The sequence below is a fragment of the Coptis chinensis genome, unplaced genomic scaffold, assembly GCF_015680905.1.
Source record: "Coptis chinensis isolate HL-2020 unplaced genomic scaffold, ASM1568090v1 utg1929_pilon_pilon, whole genome shotgun sequence".
Classification (NCBI taxonomy): Eukaryota; Viridiplantae; Streptophyta; class Magnoliopsida; order Ranunculales; family Ranunculaceae; genus Coptis; species Coptis chinensis.
Window position 1 is genome coordinate 1 of NW_028238118.1, and position 20,585 is coordinate 20,585.

General features: G+C 37.6%; 2 protein-coding genes, 1 long non-coding RNA gene and 3 pseudogenes across 5 annotated transcripts; 5 read left to right on the forward strand and 1 right to left on the reverse strand.

Moving 5' to 3' along the window:
* The first annotated feature begins 3,502 nt into the window (after positions 1–3,502).
* LOC147473718 (pentatricopeptide repeat-containing protein At1g31430 pseudogene) lies at positions 3,503–4,105 on the forward strand (annotated as a pseudogene).
* An 81-nt stretch (positions 4,106–4,186) lies between these two features.
* On the forward strand, positions 4,187–4,808 carry LOC147473719 (pentatricopeptide repeat-containing protein At5g08510 pseudogene; annotated as a pseudogene).
* An 11-nt stretch (positions 4,809–4,819) lies between these two features.
* Positions 4,820–6,197, forward strand: LOC147473720 (uncharacterized). The gene is made up of 3 exons (XR_015210317.1): positions 4,820–5,000; positions 5,902–6,037; positions 6,141–6,197. It is a non-coding gene; the product is annotated as an uncharacterized LOC147473720 (long non-coding RNA).
* Positions 6,198–6,306: 109 nt separating this feature from the next.
* LOC147473721 (uncharacterized) lies at positions 6,307–10,987 on the forward strand (annotated as a pseudogene). Its single transcript, XR_015210316.1, has 11 exons — positions 6,307–6,326; positions 6,471–6,593; positions 7,634–8,081; positions 8,779–8,828; positions 8,921–9,021; positions 9,096–9,151; positions 9,237–9,274; positions 9,407–9,529; positions 9,640–9,822; positions 10,169–10,310; positions 10,571–10,987. The product of XR_015210316.1 is annotated as an uncharacterized LOC147473721 (transcript).
* Positions 10,988–13,468: 2,481 nt separating this feature from the next.
* Positions 13,469–15,103, forward strand: LOC147473722 (thioredoxin-like 1-1, chloroplastic). The gene is made up of 4 exons (XM_086587120.1): positions 13,469–13,989; positions 14,093–14,272; positions 14,380–14,544; positions 14,647–15,103. The coding sequence occupies exons 1-4, from the start codon at positions 13,798–13,800 to the stop codon at positions 14,893–14,895; spliced, it is 786 nt and encodes a 261-aa protein (XP_086443246.1). The 5' UTR covers positions 13,469–13,797; the 3' UTR covers positions 14,896–15,103.
* Positions 15,104–17,009: 1,906 nt separating this feature from the next.
* On the reverse strand, positions 17,010–19,842 carry LOC147473723 (transcription factor Pur-alpha 1-like). 2 transcript variants are annotated; one of them, XM_086587117.1, is made up of 5 exons: positions 19,365–19,842; positions 19,235–19,282; positions 17,859–17,999; positions 17,537–17,773; positions 17,010–17,461 (listed from the first exon to the last, which is right to left on the reverse strand). In XM_086587117.1, exons 1-5 carry the CDS (start codon positions 19,635–19,637, stop codon positions 17,309–17,311), a joined length of 852 nt encoding a protein of 283 aa, XP_086443243.1. In that variant the 5' UTR covers positions 19,638–19,842; the 3' UTR covers positions 17,010–17,308. The 2 variants fall into 2 exon arrangements, with proteins under 2 accessions (XP_086443243.1, XP_086443245.1); XM_086587119.1 differs by having other exon boundaries at positions 17,010–17,454; positions 19,365–19,750.
* Between the last annotated feature and the right edge of the window lie 743 nt (positions 19,843–20,585).

Here is a 20,585-nt window from a genome sequence, read left to right on the forward strand (position 1 = left end):
TTTTCATGTTTTGGAGAGTTTGAATCTAATCCTACCAAAGTAAAACTCAATTCCAAACCACAGGCAATGCAAAATTCGCCCAAAACAAACTCTAACCCAAAGCCCATCTAAATTAATAGAACTGCACACTTGGAAATAAAAAGGGACCCGGGATCCACAAAAATAATAGAAACAAGCCCAACAACTCAAGGCTCCAAAACCAAACTACTTGGCCCAAAAATTTAAAAATAACTTCAAGCCCACCTTTCTCACCCGCCCAGTTTCCAACAAAAATGTGAACAACATCACTCCCTTCTTCTTCTTCTTCCTCACAACTTGCCACCTCCACTCAAATCAGCCACCACCACTCTCCTCCCCACCACACCAAAACCATTGGTTTTGATCCTCCTAAAACCCAACATTTTGCTATAACCAAACCCCAATTTCACCACACTCTTCAAAAATTGATCTCTCGCCATTAACAATGAACTCATTCTTGCCTTCAACAACACCCAAAACCATTAACCCACAATATCCAATTCAAACAACAAACCAACAACCAAAATCAACCCAAACAAATAACCCGGACAAGTAAGTTACCCAACCGGTACCATCACATAGTATTGTAAACTCCAAATAATAAATATACATTTACATAGATTGACGACAGTTAAATCGAAGAAAAAAAGGAATTACATTCAAACTCTTTAAAGAGAATTTTAAGAAAACAAATGATACATTAAATCCATGAATTTAACGAGATCTAAAATTGTTTCTCTAAAGTTGTATGTATTTATTTTGTGATGATAATAAATCATAAGTATATATACTAATAATAATCGCGGACATGACAATATATAATCATCAACATAACATATATATTCAACGACAGTTATAAATATCATGTTTCATCGCTAGTCATTATAAATTTACATTAATACAAAATATCTACTCACCTTTGTTATGTTTCTGGCGGTGTGAAGGAATAAAAACTTGAGCGAATAACGACCGTAACAATGGAAATTAATAAAACAATCCCTATAATCATTTCCTTTCTCTCATTTAAAAATTTTGTAATTTTTTTTTTTACAAAACCCCAAAAAATAGGGATGGAGGTTTATCTCTTTATCTTTCTATCTCCACCAATCTTTATCATTTTATTTTATTTTATTTATTCTTATTATTAATATTAATCATATATTATAAAAATAATAAATAGAAATAGCGTGGTGTTATACAATTTGTTTGAATTAGTGCATATTTCGAAAAGGACATATTTTTGGCATGATGCCTTTGTTTTGAACCAGTACATATTTCAAAATATCGCACCTTTCGCATAATATACCGCTTTGGAACCAAATCCACCATTTAGAAAAGGTTTTTCTTATTTTTCAAGAAACCCATTTTATCTCAAGTGGGGTAACTTAGGGAGACAAATTACTTATTCATATCTCAATAGATTTGTATAAATCCATTTTTTTCTAACACCATAGCACGTTGGTTTGCCCGAATATAACTTAAGAATTGATTGGCCGCTCCCAAGATGATGCGATGAAAGATTGTGCATAAATCTTGAGACTAAAAGCGATTCCAAATAAACATTATATCGACAACCATATATTTCTAAAGAAATCTTTCGCATCGCCTCGTTCCATATATTTTCAAAATAAAAAGAACCATATCCAAAAGAAAGGAACTAATTATATTGGGTCTTGTATTGGGTACTCATCAAATTGATTGGGCAACCCCCAAAAAAGAATATTACAAATTTGCCATATTACAAGTTTGCCATCAAAGCCGGCCCAAAACCAATCCAATCGGTCTCCCCATAATGAATCCCTTGGGTTGTTTGAGTGTACAATCAAACGGTCTTGCAGTGTTGTTTGAAAGGTATACTAAAAGCACTCACCACGTAGTTTGAGTGTACACTAAAACGACCCGATCACCACGTAGTTTGAGTGTACATTGAAACCAACCTCACCACGTAGTTTGAGTGTATACTCAAACGACCTCACCGGTGGTTGAGTGCATACACTCAAGTGAATGCAAGGCGGTGTCGATTTGAGACAAAACTTTTGGTTTTTGCTAAACTACATGGCGGGTAGTTTGGGGACTCTCGATCGACATGGTGGGGTCAAGGGCATCTCTTGGGCGACATGGGGGGGTCGTTTGGGCACTCTTTTACATGGCTGGGTCGTTTACTCTTTTTAACATGGGGTCGTTTGGGGACTCTCTTAGGTGACACTTACGGTCGTTTGGACTTAAAAATTTGGTTTTTGTTTTACAATGTTCATTTTAAAATCAACTTCCACTTAATCAACCCAAACTCGAACTCAAACTCGAAAACGACTTTATCAAGTTTGGGCAAACTCGAACTCAAGTTTAATCAACCCAATCTTTCACCCAAACTCCAAAAAAACATCAAGTTTGAAATCATTAAGTTTAATCAACCCAATCTTCCACCCAATCAAATTTAATCAACCTAATTAAGTTTAATCAACCCAACTAAGTTTGAGTATATACTTAAACGGGGACGACTTGAATTGGGTGAAGTCGCCAACTTCAATTCCCATTGTTGATTCACAACTCAACACTCGGAAATATAAACGATAGAAAAACTTGAAGTTTTTGTTTTTGTTTTGTTTGGGGTGCAATATTGCGAGAGAGATGGTACATGCTACAAAAAAGGTTTGAAAAAAAGAGTAGCCAGTATGCGTTGAGGTGTGGGAGGTGTATTGGGCTATTGTTGTCGGACTTGGACCGGAGGCTGCCCAATGCAATTTAATGAGTGACCGATTTAATCACCATTATATTTTGGGTTACGAAGGGAAATATATTTTCTCTCTGGTCTCGTCTGATTTCGTCTCTCTCTCTCTTAAGCATCATTCTTCCTCTTATTTCAACTTCATCTCCTTCATTTATTCACTTTTATTATTTAAAGTGCTTACCATGCATGCAGGTCCTATAACAGACTTGGACGGAAGGATATATCTTCGCTCTCGTTTCGTAAAAAGAAAATAAATCCACGTCTCCATGAAAGTTTTAAGGGAGCTCCATGCGCGTATAATCCGAAATGGACTCTACACAGACCCTTGTTTAATCTCTCAACTTGTAAACTACACAAACGAATCCCGTCCCATTTCCTTCCTTTGGACTTCCGTACTCCGCGCCTTCTCGCAAAGCGATCGACCCGCCGATGCCCTTCATTTGTTTGATCAAATGCGTATTCGGGGAGTCTCTCTTCACCCATTGACTTTCATTTTCTTCTTCAAGGCCTGCGCTCGCTTGCACCACATTTCCCACGCCCGCAAGGCTCATCTTCACTGCCTCAAACTTGGCTTTCACTCGCATCTCTTTGTTTCTAACGTTTTGATTCATATGTATGCTGCCTGTGCTGACTTGCCTTCTTCTCGTAAAGTGTTTGATGGTATCCCTGCCAGAGACTTGGTTTCCTGGAACTCTTTGATTTGTGGCTACAGTCAGAACAACCAGTTTCGCGAGGTTCTGAGTCTTTTTCCAGGCAATGCAAGTGGAGAATGTCAAGGCTGATGCTGTCACTATGGTCAAGGTTGTTTTAGCTTCTACCCACTTGGGCGACCGGCAATTCGCTGATTATGTCTTTCACTATATTCAAACCAACAACGTCGAGATGGACGTTTACTTGGGGAACACTCTTATTGATTTGTATGGCCGTCGTGGATCTGTGGAGTCCGCTCAGAGTGTTTTTTATCAAATGAGTGACAAAAACATTGTCTCTTGGAATGCCATGATCACCTCTTATGCAAAAGCGGGAAATTTAGACTCTGCGAGGGAGCTCTTTGATAAGATGCCTGTCAAGGATGTGATCTCTTGGACGTCTATGATTACCGGTTACTCACACTCCAATAGGTTCTCCGACGCGTTGACGCTTTTCCGAGAGATGATGGTGGCTAAGGTAAAACCGGATGAAATAACTGTATCTAATGTACTGTCAGCCTGTGCGCATTTGGGTGCACTTGATACTGGGAAGGCCGTTCACAACTACATCCACGCACATACTATCAAAGCTGATCTTCATGTCGGGAACGCTCTAATAGATATGTATTTTAAGTGCGGGTGTATCAAAAAAAGGCATTGGGAGTTTTGAAGAGATGGCAGAGAAGGACAGTGTGTCATGGACTTCCATTATAACAGGACTTGCTGTCAATGGCTATGCCAAAAGAGGCACTAAGATTTTTTCTCTCATATGTTGAAAGAAGGTGTTCAGCCGAGGGATGTGACTTTCGTTGGTGTCTTAGTAGCTTGCACCCATGCTGGATTGGTAGATGAAGGAGTGCAGTATTTTGAAAGCATGAAGAAGGTTCATCGAATAGAGCCAAGAATGAAGCATTATGGCTGTATAGTGGATCTGTTGAGCCGCTCAGGGTTTTTGGATAGGGCATATGAGTTCATTACGAGTATTCCAATAACCCCGGATGCCATTGTTTGGAGGATACTACTCAGTGCATGTAAGGTTCATGGGAATGTGATTCTGGCAGAGATTGCCTTGAAAAAGCTTCTCGAATTGGAACCCAGTAATAGTAGTAACTATGTGCTCTTGTCGAACACCTATGCAGGCGCAGATAGATGGGATGAAGTTGTTACAATGAGAAAGTTAATGAAGGAGAGTTATGTGCAAAAGGCAACCGGCTGTAGCTCCATTGAAGTTAATGGCCCTATACCCACATCAATAACTAAAGATTCGCTTCTTCCTGGCAGTTAATTAGTGAAGATGATACTTTGACTTCATGTTCGTGTAAATCTTTTCAAATACTCGATTCTCTGATAGTTATCTGCCTATTATAAAAAGTGTCGGGTTGCTATCTATATTCTTCATAGACCATTTGGGAAACGTGGTGGTTGGGGGAAGAAGCTTGTAAAGTTGTGAAGCACAAAAAACACATGATTCTACCTACAGGCCTTTGGACATGCTAGCTGCAAGATTGCACGGCGTGTTGGAAGTTATTTATGTTTCTGAGCATAGAAATTATAATGGCATAAAGGTTCGTCATTTTAACACGTTATATATATATTAGATGTGTCTAGGCTATGTTATAACGACAAGTATGACCTCGATTGCTTTCCTTCGTGGGAACAATGAAGAAGCATGATAACCATCCATTGAACTTATGCTAAATAAACAAAGGAGAAAAGATGGGCATACATGATGTATCAGCCAATGTTATGAAAAACTGGCTTAGTTTTCTATTGCTCTTTTAGATGTTTTGTAGTTCCTTTTACTTTTATTTTCAAAGAAATTCAAACGAAAACCTTCATACTAATAAATGGTTACAACTTCTCTGACTGTACTATAGTATAAGAAATGACCTGCTTGAGTTAACTTCACTTCCGTTAGCTCATCCACGCCTCCATGGGTATGCATGCTCAAATACAAAAGCTTCAGACAGCCAGTACCATATCATGACTTAAGCAGCTACCTTGCGTATCCCCAGCCCATTTTTATTACACAAAGTTTATATCTATCTACATAGAAACATATACCCAGCAAACCAACTAACCTGTACAAGCACTCTGGACATAAACCCATATTAAGCATTTCCATTTTGGTTTTGGAAGCCATCTTGAAAATGACTACATTTGGACCAAAGAATTCATAGTAGTAAAATCTATTTATTGATAACGCTGTGATGTTAGCAATGAAAGTATTTAAGTATTTTGCAAAAGTAATAGCATTCATTTAGCCAAATTGATGGGCATTCAATAAACAAAAAAAAAATTATGCACATTTAGATCCTCCTTGTATCTTCTCCCCCACTAAGTTAGACTTCTCTCCTAATAACAACGTATTCATCAGCAGTAATAAAAAGTTTAATTCGTCTTATTTTAATTGGTTTTTTCGTTCTATTGTTTATGACTATGTATTATGGATTTATGGGTTTGTAGACTTAGAAGGGTCTACAAATCTCTTTCTCTCATGTCTATCTGTGAATTCTTCATCAACAAAATTCAACCAGTGTCAATTGATCATCAGCATTGGTTCAAGAACTCAGCTTAACCACACACTTGGTCTTTGATAATGGTAAGTGTTGTTGGCCTACTTATACAATTTTTTTCTTAGTTTGTACTATTAGTCCACATTGTCTCAATTCATGCATTTCTGTGTGTTTCTTTGGTTCATCTAGGCGTACTCAATGTTGGTTCCTCCATGGCTAGAATCATTGTTATCGACGGACTTCTTTCTCGTATGTCGTGATCCATGGGGATGCTGCAAGAAGTGAATGCAACATGTATTGTTTGGATTGCAATGGCACTGCTGCATTTTGCTTCTATTGTCGATCATCAAGACGAAAGACCATTATGTAATTCAAGTAGGTCATTATTTTCTGATTTTTTCCTTACATTGTTATGATCTCATTTTCAATTTTTGGTATGATGTAAATGTAGATTTAATGTTTTTTTTCATATTTGGTTTTTTGATACATTTTGTGTGTGTGGGGTGATTGTCGGTGCAGATAAGGAGGTCCTCATATCATGATGTGGTTAGGGTGGCTGAAATACAAAGGGGTGTCTCATATCTGTGAAATTTGTGGCAGAAGTCTCTCCACACATTTCGTTTTTGCTCATTGGGTTGTAAGGTTAACTTCTCCTTTCTCTTAACCATCATAAGCCGTATAAAGACATACTACTTTCCTTTCTTTCTTTTATTTATTTATTTTTTTTTAATTTTTTTTCTCTAAGATGCATTCATTCCTTTATATATATTCCCCTAAACAAAGATGAATATGATAAATGAGTGTTAGAGATCATTTTGCTCTCTATTATTCAAACTTCAACTTTTAAGGATCTGAAATATTGTTGCAATTGATTAACGATGGAGCAGCAAACCATTAGTATCACAGAAGCTGGAATACAAACGACATGAAATGTTTCAACATTACTTTCAGCTACCCTATTGGTGGTCCGTATAGTATGACAAGTCACAACCACTGAAGGCAAAAAACGAATTTTCACTTGATGTCATTTCAAAGCCACTCTAATGTTAGGGTAATTGATTGTTTTTTAATGTGAATTGGATGTGGAAATAAAAGATCTGGATCTCTTCTTTCCAATTCAAGGTAGCCCTTCCGTATTGTGCATAATGAGCCTGTACGGCTGTACGTATGCACCATTTTTGGTGGATCTGTGTTTGAAATATTGGTGTTGCTCGCTATGTATGTTGTTTTCGCTTACGCAGTACAAAGGATCCATAATTCTAGATATTGTTTTCGGCATTAGTTACGAAATGGTGTAAACTTTCTCCATCCATTGTAGAAATATGTATTTCTATTTTCAAAAAAAAAATAGAGATATGCTTTAGTAAAGATGATAACTATACTTAACCAACAAAGTGTGTCTTGCCCTCTCTTGCTCAAGTATATCTTCTACTTTATCTGTGTGTGTTTTTTGGGTGTGTGGAAGCTCATCTTCTGATATAAGTTTTTGCTTATCGTCGTATTTATTTAGATTGAGCCTAAGATTGATGGCCTATTACCAGAGAGCTTGAAAACTAGATTCTTTTGCTGCTGTTTAAACAACATAGAATATCGTAGTGTTTGGTGGTAACTGCTGCAAATTCCAAAATGCAAAAGGCTTCTGTATCATCTGACCGATCCAAGGCATCTCCTTATCCTTGCAGCTCAAGGAGAGCCTCTTTGCAGTCTCCACATGAGGCCCCTTTAGAGGATGTTAAAGAATGGGAAGAAGTCAGGTGTCCTGTGCATGGAGCATCTGCATAATGTTGTTCTACTTCTATGTTCCTCCCATGAGAAGGGCTGCCGTCCATTCACGTGTGACACAAACTATTGACACTCAAACTGCCTTGATCAGTTCCGCAAGTAACCCCCTTCAAGAAGAAACTGCGAATCAAGAATCGCTCAAGAAACAAGGAGAGAAACTAGAAGGTCAAACCTGCTAGATGCAAGGCATGTAGAAGATGCCTTGAGTGTGCCCATTCTAGTCTAGCATGCTCCATGTGAAAGCTGGGCACAACAAAAACTTATGTGCCTCCTCTTTAGAGGGCAGATTAGTGGGTGGGTTGTTATGGAATCTGCTTGGAGGTTCATGAATTCCAAAGCTAGGAGCTGGTATGTGAACCCTATTTTCCTTCAATGTTAATTGTAGGGAAATTTCCATCACTAAGGTAGATAACATACATATTGAACATAGGTTTTGATTTTGCACAAGTGTTTGGACCATCTTTTTTGAGGTTCCAATTATTTTGTTCGGTTATGGTACGGAGTGCTTATCTTTTGTGCATATATTTGTTATTTTTTTCTTGATCCTTTCAGTCAAATTCTCAACTTCTTTGACTAATAATTTTTTCGAAGAATTTACCGGTTTAATATTGAGCCCTCAGTAGGCTACCTCAGAATCTCCTCTTACTCTGCAATTGGTTTGCCCAAATTTGTTGACCTTAAACGCCAATTGGTTCAGTGCCAACTTTACAAAGCTAAGGTTAAGAATGATATCTTATGTGCAACCAGTTGAGTTAAGTCCAACGCATCACATAGGGATGCAAATGGAGATGTACACTAGAATTCATTTTCTTTGATTGTTCTTAGTTCTTATTTACCCAATCTTAGCGCGTACTTTATCCAATATATGAAAGTGGTCGCTACAGATTTCATATGAACTCGTATAGGTTAAAATTTCATAGAAATACATGAGCATGCCCCTCCTATTCCTAGGTCAAAATAGCTAAATTTTTGGCTTTGCTTTATCAACATTGAAATAGAGAGCCCATCAGGATTTACTAAGGCTGTGCATCTCTCATATTTGCAGCCAGTAACATTCCAGTGTTGAAAAAGGTTGAAGCTATTGTGGATCCAGAGGTTTTTTTATTGACAGCGGTTTACTCTGTCAGCAATCCCATTTATACCATTTGTATTGCGGGAACGCAGTAATGTGCATATTCGTACTGCAGGAATTGAGTTGGGATTCTGGGTTAGTTTAGGCTACCTCATGCAGGCACTAGGACTACTTACTTCAGATGCTGGACGCGCATCATTTATTTCACTGTTCACAGTAAGCACCTTAATTAAGTTGCTCCATGAAGTTATAGGTGACCTTCTAGCTGAAACCTGTGTCTGTGTTCACAGTTCTCCAAGAGCATCAAGGGGGTTGCAGTTTTGAAAGTTTATGGTGACTTGAGCAGGTAATTGTTGTACCTCTTCTCGATGGCATGTTAGGGGCAAAAGTACCTGCCCTTACTTGGCTTGGAGCTTTCATGTCTGTTTTAGGGGTTGCTATGCTGGAAACCAGTGGATCTCCACCATGTGTAAGCTTACAATTGTTCTTGGTGTGCTTTTCATGCATCTATTGTTCTTAGTAGAAGATATTAACCATGGTTTTCTGCTCTGTAAAGTTGACCTTTTTCACAATTTGACTGTGAACTATATTTGATTCCAAGTGGGAGACTTTTGGAATTTCTTGAGTGCAGTATTTTTTGGCATACCCATACTCAGAAGTCAGAATAGAACATATCTCAAGAAATTCGAAGAAAGAAAACTTCTTAGCTCTCTTTGGTTATGAGGTTCGATTAGCCATTAGAAAAATACTATTTTTTTTCTTCTTAGGCTCGCTATGTGCTTTGACAGGTTTCGTATTATTTGCTAATTTGCGTATCCCTATATGTTCATTCAGGTCTGCGTTGTTGCTGTTTTTTCTATAATGTGGTACTTGATCGAAGGCTGGTTTAGTAGCACACTATGGTGGGATCCAGGATTTTTTACATCGACATTGGCGTGGAATTGGATCGTTGAGTTTCCATGGGTACCTGTTCTATATATGGGGATATTTTTGACTGGTCTATGCTTATGGGTGGAGGTATGATTTCTTTTGGCATCAACCAGTTTATGAAAGAATTCATTTAAATAGAACAGAAGACACACATGACTGGTACAATATACAAGAATTCACTATTGAAAGGTTCTATGCCATATTAGAAACTTATCTTGAATTTATATGGTGAAGTTTGTCTTTCCTAGTTAGGAAACGTTAACATCGTATCAGGTTTGATCTAATATTGTAAGAGGTTACATACGATCACGATGTGTAGGCCGTCTTGAAATTAGTAAAGCTTTCTTATTTCAAAATAAATTTGTAAACTTAGGCAAATGTAACTAATATCCATTTGTTACACTCCAATGGAAAAATCGAATCTATATGCCAGATGGCAGCTATGCGTGATGTATCAGCCACAGAAACTGCCATAATTTATGGGTTGGAATCACTTTGGAGTGCTGGGTTTGCCTGGTTTCTCCTAGGTGAAAGGTGGGGCATCATTGGATGGATTGGCGCCGCTCTTGTACTTGGTAAGCTTTTATGAAACTCTCTTTTAGGAAAGCAGTAGTCTTATATATTAAATCTGAAACATTGAAACAAGCAGAACACTAGAAGTACCCCATAATAATTTGGAAGCGATGTATCTACAAAGAAATATGGTTTTGATAGGTAAAACTGGGCAGTATCAACTCCACTGTATAATATATGCAATGAATCGTGTCAATGTGTTCATGCAAAAGTTTGTCCGTTTTCGTTTCCAATTATGGTCATTTCCCTTTTCTTGTTATAGGAGGTAGCTTGACAGTTCAGATCTTCGGGTCACTATCTCCAACTGACTATACAGAAGAACAGAGCAGTAGACCAGGCGCTCACCAATTTACGAAATGGCCTTTCTGCATCACCAATTGTAGTGAGTTCCAGAAAGAATGTTCAAGATATTTTAAACAAAAAGTAGGTCAGTTCAGTATAAATAACCGGTGTATGTATGTGATTCGCTAAACATGAAATTTCACTCCATAATATATACAATCTGAATATGTAGACTGAATGGTTTGTTCCCTTGGAAAATGTGTGTACGTAAAGAAAATCACAGTTTGTTACTATGCACGTCTGCTTTTGAAATGGAGTTTGGAAGTTTAAATTGTAGTGGAGTGTGGGACTATGGTACCGGATAATGAAGATTTTCATGCATATTTTGTGGGCCTCAACTGTCAGTTCGCTTAACTTGTAAGTTTGTTTTTTGTTTTTTGTTTTTTTTAAGTCTGTTTTAAATGAGATCAGAAACTCTTTAACATGGCAAAATTTGTTTTAAATGAGATTAGTAACTCTTTGATATACTGAACCTGGTTCGAAGTTTTTAAATGAGATCAAGAACTCTTCTTATTTTGGCAAAGTTTGTTTTAAATGAGATTAGTAATTCTTTGATATTGGTGAGGTTCGAGTCCAAACTTACGGTATCATCACCCAAAGGTTTTACCGACTTTGCTAGTCGGCATCTGCTTCAAATTGCAAATCCAACCTAAGTATGATGCATGTCTTGTATCACTCATATGAGCAGTCTGTTGTTTTATTTCTTCTGTGAGACTGCATCAATTTATGTCAACACTATCAAGAAGCATGCTAAAATAGCAAACCAATTTATCTGCCACGCAGTCCATCAAATCTGTGGATCTTTCAAGTACCAAGCATCAATCTCCTCTTTAGGACCTTATATTAATTAATATAACTCATGCCTCTGTAACTCAAGGTCAGTCGGTCGTTTTATAATAACTTAGTCACTTAAAAAAAACACCTTAAAACATATGCATCACGAAGACTATAGCTTTGCATTGACAAATTTAATAACTTAGCCACTTAAAAAAAAACACCTTAAAACATATGCATCACGAAGACTATAGCTTTGCATTGACAAATTAAATGATGAAATGACCGATAAAAAATGAATACATATATATTTCATTAAAATGTATTAAAATTAGAGCATTCTTTGCATTCTTTGCTTTCCAGCAGCATCAAGATCAAAGTTATGCAATGTGTGATTGTGCATTATGTTTATTTTAAGCATATATCAAATTCAAAATTTGCAAATATACATGTTAAGTCTTGTTATTCCTTACAATATCATACAATATTTGCAATTTAGAATAGGAAAAAAACACTAATAAAATACATATAGAGAAAGCTATACATCGTCATAAAAAATTTGAAAAAATGGTGAGAATTTGAAAACTTTTACCGTTTTTAGCGTTTATTGGCTTAAAAAATTGGTACCCAGTCAATTCGGGGATTTTTTGGGTATTTTTTAAATAATCAGGCGATTTTTGTGTAATGCGGCGCATTAGAGCTAGCCATGTAGTTGTCACGGTGTCCGCACGATTTTGTTGTTTTATGTTTTTTTTTATCTTCAGTGGGCCCCACTGTAACGGGGTCACAAAAGTGAATTTATATATGCCAAATGGAAGGTCCAAACCTATCCAAACATTACTGGCCGAGAAAAGTCAACTCATGGTCAAACCATGAGTCGGGTGCTCCTAATTACCATTCTATCTTTTAGTACGTTTCAAGACACACCAAATAGAGTAGTCGAACGTCTAATTCGGAGTACTGAGCTAAGAGTTGGGAGAAGTTCACACCTAGATCTATATTTCTTTTTGGTTATATAGTGGAAAATCCTTATTCACTATATTAGGGAGGGATGAGTTCCCATCACTCCTCATAGTCTTTGGACTATTAGCTAGGAACTTCTTTGGTGCAATACCAGAGCCAGTTCATGGTGACACTAAAGGGTGCGTTATGGGTTTTCGACGATTTTAAGACGGGTCTAGAGACATATCGCATTGGAATATACATATGTGATCGTTGGGAAAAGAGGCTGCCAGTACCACGTCCTAGCACATTGCGCTACGCTGTACTGTTGTTTGGTTGTTGGAATAGCTAGATACTCGTCCCAATGGTGTAGTCAGCTATCTAGTCTCAACGATATGGGACAGGTGTACTTAGTCTCCTTTCGGACATATCCGAGAATTTACCCCAGTCTTGACTATCCGTGAGTTACTCAAGCACCGAATGCTTATCAGACTTGTGCATGGTCGAACTGCACCATCATGTAACCAATTAAACAAAAAAAAAATCTTTAAAAAAAAACAGACATTTGTTGTGACAATGGTTATTCCTTCAAGTGTGTGCAATCTTGATAAATTCGGAAAGTTGGGGGTTTTGATGATTGGAGAGCGGGAAAGAGATGTGTAGGTGTGAGGCTATATATATATGGATGATTCTGACTGAGGAGAGATTGGATTGGTGGGAAACGAACGACATCTTTGGGACAAGAAGAAAAGGAGACGAACAGAGAGAATGCCTTTGAAGCAAAAGAGGGCAACTGATCACACGTGACTTCACTGGAAAGTGAGATTATCTCCCTGAAAGTCAGCCTTAGGTTAAGCCAATGTAAATAAGAAACTTTTCGTTTTTAGAATAAACTTGACTTATAATTCCAAATTGGTCCTGGTGACCATAAAAACAAGTTCGCTGACAGGAGATATTCTACTTAATATTAGTGATTTTTTTATAATGGTTGGTGCATAGTATCACACTATCACTCCTCGATGCTAATATTAAATTCCGATCCTTGAAGTCTACCAATTATGCCGATATAAGTGTACTTTGTAATATGGTCGACACTCGACAGATATATTTAGTAGTGATATATAGCGGGGATGCGACGCCGCTACAAAAAACAAAGATTTCGAAAGATTGCTGATTGCGGGAGCGAGGAGAAACTTATCTCATCCATTTATCTCTTGTCCCCTTTCTCAGCATGAGCGACACGTAGTAGCTAATTTCTACCCACACCTTTTTAATATCTCAAGTCTGAACTACGAGTTTGGAGTGCCAGATGTCGGGAGATAGACTGTAAAACACTCAAACTAAACTCTCTGATAGATAGAATTTTGACTTTCTTTGTTAATATTAATTTTCCTCAGATTCTCAAAATACTCTGTACATATCCATTTCTCCATGGCTTCTGGAATGGTTAGCAAGTGTCCATCAACCAACAACAACCTCTTCTTCTGCATCTCTTCTTCTGTTTCTTCTAACAAATCAACTTCTCTCAGACCAACATCTCTGAATAGCGACTTTCATGGATTTAGAATTGTTCTCCCACATGTTCAAAGGAAACTCACTTTTGCTTCTTCTTCGCCCATCCAGGTCTGTTGTTCTATTGTTAATAAATATAAATATACGTAAGAAAATGGAATGGATTTGTGATGAGGGGTGGTTTTTTGTTCTTGTTGTTGTTGTTAAAGTGCAGATGATGAGCCTTTGTATTGGAAAAGCACAGAGATGGTGGGCGAAAGGGATTCAACAAAACATGAAAGAGATCAGTTGTGCACAAGATTTGGCTAATTCCTTGATTAACGCTGGGGATCAACTAGTTATTGTCGATTTCTTTTCTCCTGGATGTGGGGGCTGCAAAGCTCTCCACCCAAAGGTACTATTGCTTTGCTCACATTCTATCAACATTTTCAAAGTCTTTCCTAGTACTGCTTGTTTTGGTTGATTTTATAGGAACTTTGATTGATGTTTATTACTTATCAGATCTGCCAGTTCGCTGAGATGAACCCAGATGTTCAGTTCCTTCAAGTGAATCACGAGGAGCATAAGTCAATGTGTTACAGCCTTAACGTTCATGTTCTTCCCTTTTTCCGATTATATAGAGGTGCCCATGGTCGTCTCTGCAGTTTTAGCTGCACCAACTCCACAGTAAGTTGGTTTTTCTTCAATGGACCCCAAGTTTGATTTTTGTTGTTGATAATTGGATTCTGACGAGTGCTTTATTTTTTGTCATCTGAATTATATTTCCAGATTAAGAAATTCAAAGATGCATTGGCCAAGCACACCACAGAAAGATGCAGTCTCGGACCTACAAAAGGGTTGGAGGAGTCTGAGCTCCTTGCTTTGGCTGCAAACAAAGATCTCTCCTTTAAGTACACACCAAAACCACTACTAGTAGAGCCAGAACCAGCTCCTGCAGCAGACAAAAAAGTTCCCCTCCCTTCAACATCCAACAAAGAGTCTAAAGAGAAAACTCTGGTCACCGCTGGCAGGAGTTAAGAAGTGAAGTAAGCAGTCTTCGCCTTCCCGAACAGTTTTTCCTAATTGTGTTGTATTATTATTGTGTATATATATATATATTATATAGCCTTTTTCTTTTTACCTCTTTGTCCGTCTTAATTTGGAACGGAAGCGACTAGATCTCCCCCATGGTGAAAAACTCGAACTTCTTCATTGTACATAAATAACACGCGAGTGTGTTGCAGCAGGCTGTCTGTTATCTTTTGTTTGTCTAGCACTGCCTGCCCCTGATATTTGTTAATTTATTTGTTGAGGAATGTATTATGCATTTAGCTGCAGGCTCTTTGGAGTTTATCATCTCAGCCTGAAAATTTCAAAATAGTATTCTTCTTGAGTTCTTGTCATGTTAAATATTTAACTGTGGTTGACACTATGAAAATTATTCCACATATTTTGATATTGAAAATAAGATATTTTTTGTCTGAACTGGAAAATGGAAGAATTTCAGTTAACAGATCCAATCCATCTCTACTCAGAAGCATTCCTTTTTTGTTGTTTTTAATAATAACAACTGCTCTGTTGGATCAACCTTTGAAGCCTTTTTTTTGTGAAATGTTTTGAGGGTTAAAACAGACCACACCAGTTATATTGAAGGACTGTAGCCCGATGGTAGTCAACCCCGAAGGGAACCTAATCTGAATGCTTTCACCAATGCGCTATTTTTTTAGTAGATCGAATTGCCTCCGCTTTGTCCACGGTTAGTAGCATCTTATATCTTGCCTGGAGGCCCACCTAGCTCAAAGGTCCATCATATAATTACATCCCAATCACATTTGGTGAGACCGTGAGATTCAAACTTGCAACCAATTGAGCTAGAAACTCGTGTAAACCTTGAAACTTAGAGCATCTCTAGATGGTGGTAGTATTTCTTTTAAATTTGAAAGCAAAATTTGGAGAAATTGGACGCAAATTTTGACCAACTCTAAATAGTCGCAAATATAGAATAGGGCTACCTACCACTGTCGCTCCCAAGTTGAAAAAAAACACTCGTGCGACATTCCCACTATCGCACTAAATTGTAAAAGTATAAAAAAATAACTTGCGCGACATTAGCAATGGCACGTGACAGTACTATTGGCACGGTGTGTTGGTCAAAGTTTAAAAAAAAAAATTGAGACGACATTTACAATGGCGCGCGACATTACCACTGTCGCTCCGCATTTGCAATCTCAAATTTGCGAACAAAGATGCGGCTAGACAAGTTGCAACCGAATTTGCTTCCACCTAGAGTTGGATTTCCAACAAAATTCCGAAATTTAGGAGGTGATACTACCACCTAGTGCCCTAGAGATGCTCTTAGTTTAGATTTACCTAGACTTTTTTTTATAAGAAAACTAAGCAAGGATGCATGGCGTCGTCCAAGGAAACAATGATACACAATTTATTCTACCTCTCCTAAGACAATTTATTCTGCCTCTCCGGACTGATTCCACAAGATGATGAGACATTTTTAAATTTCGTTACTTTTTTTTTTCATATAGAACAATTGCTCTTAACAAGAATAACGAACCAACATAAAATTAAGAAAACCCTAACAAGTGAAAATGAAAAGTCCTAGCATTCAATCAATCAGGCTTGCCACAATTGGCAACTCCAAACACTAGAACTGATGAATATTATTTTCTAGGAAAACGGATCAATGAGACTTCAAAAAACAGATGAAAACAAAAGGGTCAAATTGTATGTAGACAGGCTGAACGCTTGTTGAAGATGAGCGTTGCGAATTCTTGCCAGACACATAATTGGACTAGTAGTGTGTAGAGAGAGCCAGCAGATAACGTACATTACATAGTAGACATCCAACCTGAACACACAATGACCCAATTGCAAGAGCAGAGCTCTACCAACTGAGCCAAATCCCCCTTTTGCCACAAAGTCAGTGGCCAACCTCATCACGTCTCATATATCCATTAGCCTAAATTATGGTATGGGTTTCGTCTTTGTACCAAAAGCTAATTAATGTGAAAATTGAGATACACTATCCAAAAAGTTAATCAGTCAGCAGGGTTTCAGAAATTTAGTGTGCTTATATACATATCTACAAACCAACGGTTACAATAGTTTCAGAAAATTTCCGTGCCAACAGCTGCAAGAAATATAAAATTTACTTCTATTCATTTATTTACTTTTAAGAAAATAAAAATACAAGAACTCAAGTCTACTTCTGTTATTCCTCACTTGGAACTGAAAGCGTGGCAAACAATCTCCAGTTTCTCGAGTAACATCAAATAGAAAAGCCAGATTATTCCGTAACGAGCATGAATAGAGACAGAAAAAACTGAACGAAAGAAGTATCACAGTAACAAAGCACAAATGGCACCCTAATCAGACATATAGATAGGACTATCAAAGATGAAACTTTTAAAGTTCCACGAAACCAAACCTACCCAATTCATCTCTGTGGAGGCTCCACAGTGCGAACATTTGCACCAGTCATACCTTCAATTCGGTCTTTTGTTATGTCAACAAAATGTCCGACCATTTCATGAAACTGCTTCAGCCCAGACAGAGGAAGAATGATCGACGACCTATCAGCGCCTGCAACCTGAAATTGTGTTTGGTGTTGATACTATTTGATGAAACAAACTTTACAGTGTATTGGGCAAAACATTATACTCACCTCAGATATCCTCAAAAAATGGCCCCTGTTGTTGCTTCCCAGATCAAAAAAGAACCTCTTTTGATCAGCTCTGAACACCTTTGAAACCCCCAAGTTACCAACTTCATCTTGCCAACCAACCGATCTCTCTACACTCAACTCTGGTGATGGGGCCGTTTGAGAACTTTGTCCTGATATGAAGCCAGCACCAACATCATCTGAAAGCCCCACAAGGCGCTCCGAAGATTCAGGGCTTTGCTGTTTTAAGCAGAGAGCAGATAAGGCTCTTTCAAAAGTAAAAGATAACAATTTATGGAAGACCTTCAGTGTCATATGCACAAACCTGATTGGGCAGTATAAGAAGCCTTGAAGCTTCATTCATCTCTGCTAGTATGTTCCTGAAGGCTGCCCACCCTTCATCACGAGCACTTCCTGCAGGAACAATGATTGTACTCCGGTTTCTGCTGACAGATGCTTCCGAAACCTGCCAAATTGTAGCTTATAAGAGTACTGGAAGGCTCAATAAAGTAACCATGTCGGAAACTACGGACCCGCTTATTGGAATGGTCACAAATCTAACAAGAATAGTGTAATGGATACTCAAACTGATGAAAGAAAATGCCAGGTACTTCATTAAATAGATTGGAAAAGTCACAGCACCACTAAAATCCCAGGTTTTCATGTCCACTAACCATGGTGGGAAATAAGGACCAAATTACGGTTATAAGATGTTCTCAATAATGACCCAGTGTACACTGGCTGTACTTGCCAGGAAATATATTTATACCTTACACATCAAGCCAAGTGAAATGCTAAATCCAATCAATTTCCCAGTAATAGCAAAGTGTTGCCATGTTGGGGCAGAAGATGCTTAATCCAATCCAATCAGTCAAATCCATTTCATTTTGACTTAAATAGTGGACTAATACCATTGAATGGGAGAATGCTGTTCAGAGAGGACTATTATGGAAAATTGGGGGAAGAAAAACCTTCAACAAAGAATAAAAAAAATTGAAGAAAGAATATTGGAAAGCAATATCCCTATACGGACTTTAGATTAAGGTTGTGTTTGGTTCGGCGGAATCAAATTTTCTGGAAAGTGATGGGTAGTTTTGTAACAGAGAAGACCGAAAAAATGAATGGTGTTTAATTCGACTTTTTTCCTTCTAAGGGTACCTATTTTTGGGTGAACAACGTTCTTTCTTAAAGAATGGTGTTTAATTTCCTTAAACTGGTGGAGCAGATGGGGGAATTTTCCCTTCTTCCTCCTCCTGTTCGCTCGTCTTCTTCAATCTCACTCTTTATTTTCCAAGAATTTCGATTCCTCGAAACAAACAGAGCCTAAGAGCTCGGGCAATTAGCAGAAAATGAGAGAGTTCACGTAACATAATAAGCATCTTTGATCAAGGGCATTATCTAGAACCTTACTCCTGCTTCACATAGTTTGCTAACTGGAACTGCAGTTTCTCATTATAAATTTCATTCAGGTCCATTACAGGCAATTGTAGAACCTATAACTCCGGATAGGACTTTGAAGTTTGGTAACTCTTTTAACTCCATAATAAAAGGTTTAGACCTATGAGACTAGAAGCTAATGGAAGCATCCAACAAGATGACCTAATATCTAAACCAGGTGAGAATCTTGCTTTTATAAGAGGCAATCAAAGTTAGCAGTACGACAGTGAGTGAGCAAGCAGAGAAAAGAGATAAATTATTGACCTTTAAAAAGCGGCCCCTTTTGTTCTCACCGACGTCGAAGTAAAACACCTAAAATACAAAAATCAAGAAGAAGAGAGTTAGAGAGAGAAATGGGAGTTGGCACGTACGTAGACAGCAGAGAGGAGTAGACCTTGGTGTCGAGCTGCAATTCCTTGCTGAAAACGTCGTTGTTGTCGGCGGATGAGGAATCGACGTAGTAATTGAAGAGATCCAAGAACCAGACAATGCCGTTGACTGGGACGATGATGGTGGATCTGGTAGCGGAAGTCTTCTCGGAAATCTTCAAGTACTGCCCACGTGGATTCTCCTTCAAATCGAAGTAGAACAGCTTGTGCTCCACCTGCAGCGTCTTGCACAGCAGCTCCACGTCATTACCTCCTCCTCCGCCCGAATTCCCCTCCATTTTTATTTGACCCACCCGAATGAATGATCTTCCTTTTACCTTTTTTTTTTTAATTTTTTTGGTGCTTAAACCAATCAATTAACACACTAGTCAGTTAGTTTTTTATTATATATATATAAGAAGAATCGTAAATAAGTAATAAGTAATATAGTAATAACAAGTATGCAAAGCTTACTGCAGCATCGGTTTTTTTAATTTTTGACCCGCCCCTCGTGATCGATAGTTAACATGGTTTTTTTGAATAAATGGTAATTGTAATTATACATTAGAGACTCATCTATTTAGTTTTTTAAACAAAATGAGAGATAATTATGTTATTTAAGTGATATTGGAGAGGTTATTTTAAATTATCAATAAAATAACAAAATAGGACTTGTTTTAATTTTAATGTGGAAAATAGAGGTAATTATTTAATTTAAGTGACATTTGAGAGTTGTTTCTAAACTATTAATAAAAAAGAGACCTTGTTCAAATTATATTAATAAAAGTGGGACTTATTCTAAATTTAGTAGGTGTTTCTAAATTTAAGTAAATAAGGAAATCTTAAATTGCCTACTTGATATTGGGAAGGGTATTCCGAAAGACCCAACTATCATATAGTGTAGATATTAGGGCCAATTGAGTGGGAACCTCGACTTCCTTCTCCTACCTTACTAGTTATTACTAATTTACTACTAGTAAAAATAAAATAAAATAACAATCAACAATAATTATTGGGTCGGAGGGAGGCCATCGCCCTCGGATTCTTGATTAGGGTTGGAAGGAAGGTTTGACTATATCTCTTCTTCTTCTACTTATTATTAATTTTGGAAATGGTGCGGATTCAACCCGAATTTGACCATATCCGAATCCATTTTAACGAATATGGTTTCCATGTTTGTGACTAGAATCCGACCCGAATCCGAACCATTTTAACAAGATTCATAATTTGATGCCTAAAAATTAATT

Coding starts and splice junctions, on each gene's coding strand:
- LOC147473723 (XM_086587117.1), bottom strand. CDS start 19,637: ATGGAGGGGAATTCGGGCGGAGGAGGAGGTAATGACGTGGAGCTGCTG. Junction 18,000..19,234: donor AAAGGGGCCGCTTTTTAAAG/GTCAATAATTTA, acceptor ACAATTTGGCAG/GTTTCGGAAGCATCTGTCAG. Junction 17,462..17,536: donor ATTTTTTGAGGATATCTGAG/GTGAGTATAATG, acceptor ACACAATTTCAG/GTTGCAGGCGCTGATAGGTC.
- LOC147473722 (XM_086587120.1), top strand. CDS start 13,798: ATGGCTTCTGGAATGGTTAGCAAGTGTCCATCAACCAACAACAACCTC. Junction 14,273..14,379: donor GCAAAGCTCTCCACCCAAAG/GTACTATTGCTT, acceptor ATTACTTATCAG/ATCTGCCAGTTCGCTGAGAT. Junction 14,545..14,646: donor TTAGCTGCACCAACTCCACA/GTAAGTTGGTTT, acceptor TTATATTTCCAG/ATTAAGAAATTCAAAGATGC.